Genomic DNA, 9,457 nt, shown 5'->3' on the forward strand with positions numbered 1-9,457 from the left:
CCCCTACCTCCCTCTCTCACTCACTCTCTCCCTCTCCTTCCCCCCTCCCTCTCTCTCTCACTCCCTCTCTCCCTCTCTACCTGCTCCCCAGCCTCTGCCTCTGCCTGGGTGAAAAATTGGGTGCATTTCCCTGATAGGCCGTGTGGATGTGGGGAGTGTAAATGGCTAATGAATTACAGATGAACATTGATGCAAATTAATCTTCCTGATGTACCTCCCTGGGTTATATGGCAGCCATTTAAAAGTTTAATCAATACACCAAAGTTGAGAACATGCAGCCGCTGCAGTAAACAGGGAGAAGGAGGAGGGGGAATGGGGAGGCTTGATTCCAGGGCATGCATCATAATGACAGGTATTTATGTTTAATGGACTAAATATTTTTTATTGGAAAAGGACAAATTTAAGTGTGTAAGTTATTCTCTGGGCTTTTCCCTCTGAGGCCTGCTGAGAGTTGGATGCCACCTTCTTTGTTAAGATGCACTGGGCTAATGGGCAGGGTTGAACACAGAATGAAATAAGTTATATTAAGTTATATATTATATTATATTCTTTATTACTCTTTCATCATGATGATCTACTGTAGGTCTTGTATATTGGTAGGTAAAATATTTATTTATGAGAATGGTTTCAAGGTTTATTCCATTTCACCTGGCAACTCTGAGGACTATACAGTATAATACTCCCTATTCATAATGGTCAATTCAAAGTCAGCCTCTTATCTCCTTGTCCCTAACAACAACATCAACAGATGGCTTTGATCATAAGTAGATCTGTAGTCTTACCCGGGCTATGCCTGAGATTCCAACACGTGTGTTTGTCAGGAGCTGTCAGTAGTTTGTGGTTTGCTTAGGGCTCAAACCTGACAACACACTAGACTAGCACATGGGATCTGACCTGTTGATCTGTGGCCCAATTCTCACACACGCACGCACACACACACACACACACACACACACACACACACACACACACACACACACACACACAGGTTTCTTCTCTCATTTGATTTTATAACTGATATAATCCAGTCTCTCTAAGCTTTTCACTTCAGAAATACCTCCGTCGGCAGAGGTCCAGACACAGTATTGCTTTACAGGTAGTAAAGTACACCAAGTAATCACCTAGTAAATATGACTTTTATTCATCTCTTCCTTTCTACCCCTTTTCTCTTTTTCCCTTTTCATAGCGGCTACTTTTTAATGTTCTTCCTTTCAAAATGGTTTTTCATCCTTACACCTAGCAACTGTTGTCATAATGGATATACAGATAATCAGAGATCTTCTGTACCACCAACACACACCGATCATATTTACATATCCTCATCATTATAATTTATTTATGTGCCACAATTTGACTAGCTGTCCATTTGGGGCCGTATGTATCAAGTTGCTCAGAGTAAGAGTACTGGTCTAGAATCAGGTTACCCCTGTCCATATAAACATATTTATTGTGACCTGAATGGCAAAGCTAATCTTAAAACGAAGCACTTCTACTCTGAGATGCTTGATTCATACAACCCGTAATGTGTGTTTGTGAGACACGGGGGGGGTGTATCCATATAAACTGAACAACATATAAAACGCAACATGTAAAGTGTTGGTCCTATGTTTCATGAACTGTTTCCCTTTTATGGGGAAAAACTCATTCTGATTGGCTGGTCCTGGCTCCCCAGTGGCTGGGCCTTAGCCCTCCCAGGCACAGCTGTGCCCCTGCCTAGTCATGTGAAATACATAGATTAGGGCCTAAGGAATTTATTTCATTTGACTGATTTCCTTCTATGAATTGTAATTTTCAGTATACAGTGCATTCGGAAAGTATTGACTTTTTCCTCGTTTTGTTACGTTACAGCCTTATTCTAAAATTGATTAAATGAATACAAATCTCATCAATCTACACATAATATCCCATAATGACAAAGTGAAAAAAGGGTTTTAGAAAAGTTTGCAAATGTATTAAAAAAATTAAAAAACAGAATTAACTTATTTACATAAGTATCAAACCCTTTTCTATGAGACTCGTAATTGAGATCAGGTGCATCCTGTTTCCATTGATCATCCTTGAGATCTTTCTACAACTTGATTGGAGTCCACTTGTGGTAAATTCAATTGATTGGACATGATTTGGAAGGCACACACCTGTCTATATAAGGTCCCACAGTTGACACTGCTCAGAGCAAAAACCAAGCCATGAGGTCAAAGGAATTGTCCGTAGAGCTCTGAGACAGGATTGTGTCGAGGCACAGATCTGGGGAAGGGTACCAAAACATTTCTGCAGCATTGAAGGTCCCCAAGAACACAGTGGCCTCCATCATTTTTAAATGGAAGAAGTTTGGAACCACCAAGACTCTTCCTAGAGCTGGCCGCCCTGCCAAACTGAGCAATCGGGGGAGAAGGGCCTTGGTCAGGAGGTGACCAATAACCCGATGGTCACTCTGACGGAGCTCCGGCGTCCCTCTGTGGAGATGGGAGAACCCTCCAGAATGACAACAATCAGGCCTTTATGGTAGAGTGGTCAGACAGAAGCCACTCCTCAATAAAAGGCACATGACAGCCCACTTGGAGTTTTCCAAAAGGCACCTAAAGGACTCTCAGACCATGAGAAACAAGATTATCTGGTCTGATGAAACCAAGATTGAACACTTTGACCTGAATGACAAGCATCACATCAGGAGGAAACCAGGCACCGCTCATCACTTGGCCAATACCATCCCTACGGTGAAGCATGATGGAGGCAGCATCATGCTGTGGGGATATTTTTCAGCGGCAGGGACTGGGAGACTAGTCAGGATCGAAGCTAAGATGAACGGAGCAAAGTACAGAGAGATCATTGATGAAAACCTGCTCCAGAGCACTCAGGACCTCAGACTGGGGTGAATGTTCACCTTCCAACAGGACAACGAGCCTAAGCACACAGCCAAGACAAAGCAGGAGTGGCTTTGATCGAACATCGATCATCTCTGGAGAGAAAAGCTATGCAGCAACGCTCCCCATTCAATCTGACTGCTTGAGAGGATCTGCAGAGAAAAATGGGAGAAACTCACCAAATACAGGTGTGCCTAGCTTGTAGCGTCATACCCAAGAAGACTCGAGACTGTAATCATTGTCAAAGGTGCTTCAACAAAGTACTGAGTCTGAATGCTTATGTAAATGTGATATTATTATAATAATTTTTGAAATATAAATTTGACAACATTTCTTAAAACCTGTTTTTGTTTGTCATTATGGGCTATTGTGTGTACATTGATGAGGAAAAACAACAATTTGATCCATTTTAGAATAAGGGCTGTAAACGTAACAAAATGTGGAAAAAGTGGAAGGGTCTGAATACTTTCCGATTGCATTGTATGTCCACATATAGTCTGCCAAAGTAGTGACTCAATCACATGATGTTGTGCTGGCCTGATAAACGGACAGCGGGAGATGGATAGTGTCCACTATAATAGGCCAGGCTCATACGAGGCCGTGCCCAAGCCCCATAACTCATTCTCTCACACAGCCTTATGGATGCCTGCCTCCAGACCCTTTGTCTTCTCCCTTCCATATTATTTCAGCCCTTTGAGATAATATGGAAAGTTTAATTGCATTGTTAATTGATTTTTTTCTCCACAGCATTATTACCCCTGATGGATTGTGGCACTGATGAAAACGTTGGTTGGCCAGAGGGATAGCGTGGGAGAGAAAGGGGAAGGGAGAAAAAGAGAGGAGATGGGAGTAGAGGAGAGAAAAGGAGGAGGGCGGGAGAGGAGAAGAGGAGAGGTAGAGAAAAATAGAGGGGATAGAGAGGAGAGATGTGCCTGGTGGAGAATAGATAACCTTGATGTTAAGAGCTACATCCTTCGGATATGTCTTTCCTTGACATATTGATGGCCCTTGAAGAGAGAGGAGCTGATTGTATGCAGGGAGCAATCATTAAACCCACTCCAGCTCTCTCTCTCCCTCCCTCTCCCTTTGTCTCTCTCTCTCTCTCGATTCATTTGTTGATTTACGTAGAGGTCTTTGTTGAGCAGTAGGTCTCACTAGCTTATGGCTGTAGTGATTCTTCAATCCCTTTAACTGACTTCCTAAACCTCTCCTTCCTATGTGCAGTTGTAACTTCATTTCAAGGTTTGTTATCTGTTGTGTGTCATAGTGATTTCTGTGTATGCAGTTGTTGGTTGTGTATTACTTGAGTGAATACAATATACTTTACTCCCCTTTAAAGAAGGAGATATTGTACTCCCCTTTAAAGATATAGATACTGTAGTCCCCATTTAAAAAATAATATAGATACTGTACTTCCCTTTAAGAACAGTAGAGATACTATACTTCCCTTTAAGAACAGTAGAGATACTATACTTCCCTTTAAGAAGAGTAGAGATACTGTACTACCCTTTAAAAAGAGCAACAAGGTGCAGGGTGTGCGTGACATTCTGTGCAGAACAAAGGCCTGAGTGTTCGTTTGCCAGAGGATCCATGATGGAAACATTAGCTTCCCACGTCACTGATCTAATCTGTCACTTTAATGGGTGTTCACTGTTCTCAGGGATCTCTCTCTCTCTCTTTCTGTGCGTATGGGCGTGCACGTGCATGCATGTGTGCCTATCTGTGTCAGTCAGTCATGGGACACAGATAGTATATCCATGACACCAGTATCAGCTCATCAAACTTTTCCCACTGGCCTGAGGAGGCCTCATAAGGAATTATGTAAGTCTTTGACTTCTTCCCCTTCTACTTTCTTTCTCTCTCTCACCATCCTCCAATAATATGTTGGAGTCTAGCTGTTGGGGGACTGATGGAGTTAGGGGTGTGTATAGTAGCCTGCTCTTTATCACACTTCACAGCCTGCCAGGTTATACTGAACACATGTGCATGCACGCACACACACACACACACACACACACACACACACACACACACACACACACACACACACACACACACACACACACACACACACACACACACACACACACACACACACACACACACACCACACACACACACACCACCCTGCAGCCAGTCGTTGGCTAGGAAAGCAGACTCCATCTCTTTGTTTTCTCATCACTCTCTATCTATCTGTCTATCTTCTCTGCTCCCCCAACTGTCTGGCTTCCTCTGGCATGCCCAGATGTCTCTGTTTAAAGCACTGTGGGAGAATCAGAGCTCACAGCCCTCTGATTGGTGCTAGGGAAACTTGGATCAGGGTTTTTGAGCAGTCATCAATTTGTGTACTGTTGACCCACAATTTGTTTGTAACTAATTTATTTGATCCAGCCCTATTCTACACAAATACTTTTTCTTGTATTTATTTTTTGTATTTCTTCGTGAACTGTCAGTTGTCACTCTACATCTCAGTAGGTAACCTGTGAAGTGCCCTAGCCTCCTTGCTATATCTCTCAAGGAGTCTATGTAGGGTATGTGAAGGGCCCTAACTCCAGACCTTGGGCTGTGTAGGTAACATCTAAAGGTCTGTGTCCTTCAGTAGGTAAGCTGTGAAGGGCCCATCACTCCTCTGATCACAGTGCTATAAGACCATGTGGAGCCCAGTCTCCCACCGTGGCACCTGTATCCCCAGGCAAACTGTCTGAACCGGGCAGGGAGCAGGCAGGCAGGCAGGCATGGGGATTTTATCGGAGGTGACAGCTCCTCACACTTGAGTGTTTGGATCACCTCAAGTAGCTGGGCTATGAGGGGAATGAGAGCCGCTCCACTACAAAGTCCAGATTTAGATTGACTGAGCTTGTCCCCGGGCCTGTGTTCTGCACTGCTCCCCAACCTGACACAACACACACATTCACTACTGCTGGGATGAAGACTGCTGCACTGAACTGACATCAGGGGTTGTGTGTGTATGTGTGTGTGTCTTCGCGTCTGTGTGTGTGCGCGTGCGTGTGTGCCTGTGTCCATTCAAGTTTGTGTGTGTATGTGTGTGTGTCTTCGCGTCTGTGTGTGTGCGCGTGCGTGTGTGTGTGTGTGCGCGTGTGCCTGTGTCCATTCAAGTTTGTGTGTGTATGTGTGTGTGTCTTCGCGTCTGTGTGTGTGCGCGTGCGTGTGTGCCTGTGTCCATTCAAGTTTGTGTGTGTATGTGTGTGTGTCTTCGCGTCTGTGTGTGTGCGCGTGCATGTGTGCCTGTGTCCATTCAAGTTTGTGTGTGCGTGTGCATGTGTGTGTGTGTATATATATATATTAGTGGGGCTAAATTGAAGATAGAGAGTTAGCGAGCGCTGGTGTGTCAGGTTTGGTTAGAATGGAGGTTGGCGTTGGAATATGCTTTGCACTAATATGGCACCAGTATCTCTGTCCCCATCTCTGCTTTCTGTCACTATGTGCCATTCTGGTCCCTGTCTCTCTTCTGCACTGACAATGTCTCCTCCGATTAAGTGATTGGCTATATCGCTCTGAGCGCCCCTCAACTGTTTCTGACATCCTTACCCTCTCCTTTCTTCTGCTCTCATTTCCTCTCCTCTCATTTCCTCTGCACTCCCCCTTTCTCCTATCCTTTCCTCCCCTTCCCTCAGAATAGAATACAACTTTATTGTCCATCTGTTACAACCTCCTCTACTAATGCTCTTGATGTCTATTTAAGAAGTGTGTTGATATCAGAAGACGTATCTGTCCTTCTGTCAGAGGGTCGTTGACAGCGCTAATGCCACTTGTCCTTGCCGAGCGGTGACACCTAGCTAGCTGTAGCTGCATCTCCGCCGCATTCGTCAAGTAGTGCTCTGCTGAGCGTTGTGACATCACAGCTAGGACAGGTTATGGACAGAGTCAACCATTTTGTTTTACAGTGTAACCCTTGGAGGAATAGCAGAGTGTAAATTCATTCCTTTGTTGTAGTTATTTTGTTTTTACAAAGCTACTAACTCGTACCATATTGAATTTGATGAATAAAACCGTTTTCACCTTGTCTTTAGATTAATGGATATATGATAAATAATAATAGAAACGTGTGGATTTTCATTGTAGCTTTTTTGTTGATGCAGACATTGATTGGATCAATGAGCCATACAGTAGGTTCAGCTTTGTTGTTTAGGGCAAGTACAAACATCTCCCATACGTACTATGTTTCTCTACACATCTTTAGTATAACATTAAGAATTTAAAGATTATGTCAAGGCCATGGGTCATTTTACTATATGTTAATATTGATTGTGATACATAGCAAATGAATGATACATATGATCAGTATTCATATGAAAATGCAACACACACACACGTGCATGTGTATGTGTGTATGGGTGGAGTGGAGGCAGGGCGAGGGTTGTGGGCTTGTTACTGTCTAGACATCGCCCTGAGGCCAAATGCTGTTTCCCCCGCTGTTCCTCAACTTGAGAAGGATACTCATCCTCCACACACACACACACACACACACACACACACACACACACACACACACACACACACACACACACACACACACACACACACACACACACACACACACACACACACACACACACGCACACACACACACACACACACACACACACACACACACACACACACACACACACACACACACACACACACACACACACACACACACACACACACACACACACGCACACACACACACACACACACACACACACACACACACACACACACACACACACACACACACAGATGGGATAAGACAGATAGTGACATATAATAAAACATTATAATAATCATATCTATCTGTACACAATCTATATACAGTGTGTGCAAATGTAGTAAGATTAGGGAGGTAAGGCAATAAATAGGCCATAGTGGCGAAATAATTACAATTTAGCATTAACACTGGAGTAATAGATGTGCAGATGATGATGTGCAAGTAGAGATCCTGGGGTGCAAAAGAGCAACAACAAAAAACATAACAATATAGGGATGAGGTAGTTGGGTGGGCTATTTACAGATCGGCTGTGTACAGGTGAAATGATTGGTAAGCTGCTCTGACAGCTGATGCTTAAAGTTAGTGAGGGAGGTATAAGTCTCCAGCTTCAGTGATTTTTGCAAATCGTTCCAGTCATTGGCAGCAGAGAACTGGAAGGAAAGGCGGCCAAACGAGGAGTTGGCTTTGGGGATGACCAGTGAAATATACCTGCTGGAGCGCGTGCTACGGATGGGTGTTGCTTTGGTGACCAGTGAGCTGAGATACGGCGGGGCTTTACTTAGCATCGACTTATAGATGACCTCGAGCCAGTGGGTTTGGCGACGAATATGAAGAGAGGGCCAGCCAACGAGAGCAAACAGTTCGCAGTGGTGGGTAGTATATGAGGCTTTGGTAACAAAACAGATGGCACTGTGATGGACTACATCCAATTGGCTGAGTAGAGTGCTGGAGGCTATTTTGTAAATGACATCGCCGAAGTCGAGGATCGGTAGGATAGTCAGTTTTACGAGGGTATGTTTATCAGCATAAGCGAAGGAGGCTTTGTTTGCGAAATAGGAAGGCAATTCTAGATTTAATTTTGGATTGGAGATGTTTAATATGAGTCTGGGAGGAATAGTGATGCTAGATGGGCGGGCTATATAGAATGGCTATAAACATCAGGTTTAATCCATCCACAGGTAAATCTGAATTGGACCAGCATTTTAATATTCTTCTTCCACTTTCAGGTGTGTTCGCCAAGTGCCATTACGTCTACTATGGAAAGCATTCGGAAGGCAACCGATTCATCCGCAATGACCAACTCTGATGGACTGACAGAGAGACGCAAACACACGCACACAAGCTTCATTATACAAGTCGTTAAATAAAAATGCAAACATCTTCATTAAAATGTCTCTTCCATAACCTATACTGTCACTCTCAGACCCCAGTCCTGGGGCCGTATCTATCAAGCTTCTCAAAGTAGGATTGCTGATCTAGAATCAGTTTTTGATCATGAATGAGATTATATGGACAGGGGGGACCTGATCCTAGGTCAGCATCCTTCTCTACGCTTTATGAATACGGGCCTTGTAGCGTAGTGGCCTGGTCTCCTCCTCCTCCGCTGAGCTGTGGCTGGCTCCCCTGTCAGCTCCACTCTCCTGCCCCAGAGTGAACATTGACACTCACGTTGACATAATTGCATTCAAGCAGCAGTGCTCCACATAAACACAACCATATACAAAAATGCATGCATGCACGCACACGCACCCACAGAACTGTTCGCGCAAGTGCAAGCACTCTCTCTTTCACACCCACCCGCCCACCCAAACAACACACACACACACACACACCCCGTGGCCACAGTGATGGACAGCTCCAGCCAAGCGGCTGATTTGACAGCCACAGCAGCCATGATGGATCACCCGTCCCCTACCGCCACTCATCAGGGGTCAGAGGTCAAACCTGATGCCTCACTGGGCCTGTGTGAGTGTGCATGTGTGAGGGGGACTGGGGCGTAATGATGTATATTTCAAAATGTAAGTATACAGTAAATTTCACTTTTAGAGTGTCAGTTAGGAGAAAGAGAGATACAACATAAAACAAAAAGTTTTTAAAACGTTTA

General features: G+C 44.2%; 1 protein-coding gene across 1 annotated transcript in view; it reads left to right on the top strand.

Annotated features, from left to right (window-relative positions):
- Positions 1 to 9,457, top strand: part of LOC112256155 (leucine-rich melanocyte differentiation-associated protein) — a 393,246-nt gene extending 383,789 nt beyond the window's left edge. Inside the window, exon 7 of the mRNA XM_024429180.2 lies at positions 8,580 to 9,457. Coding sequence (XP_024284948.1) covers positions 8,580 to 8,659 — 80 coding nt within the window. The 3' untranslated portion in view covers positions 8,660 to 9,457. The remainder of the gene's footprint in view (positions 1 to 8,579) is intronic.

The sequence above is a fragment of the Oncorhynchus tshawytscha genome, linkage group LG01 (genome assembly GCF_018296145.1).
Source record: "Oncorhynchus tshawytscha isolate Ot180627B linkage group LG01, Otsh_v2.0, whole genome shotgun sequence".
NCBI lineage: Eukaryota > Metazoa > Chordata > Actinopteri > Salmoniformes > Salmonidae > Oncorhynchus > Oncorhynchus tshawytscha.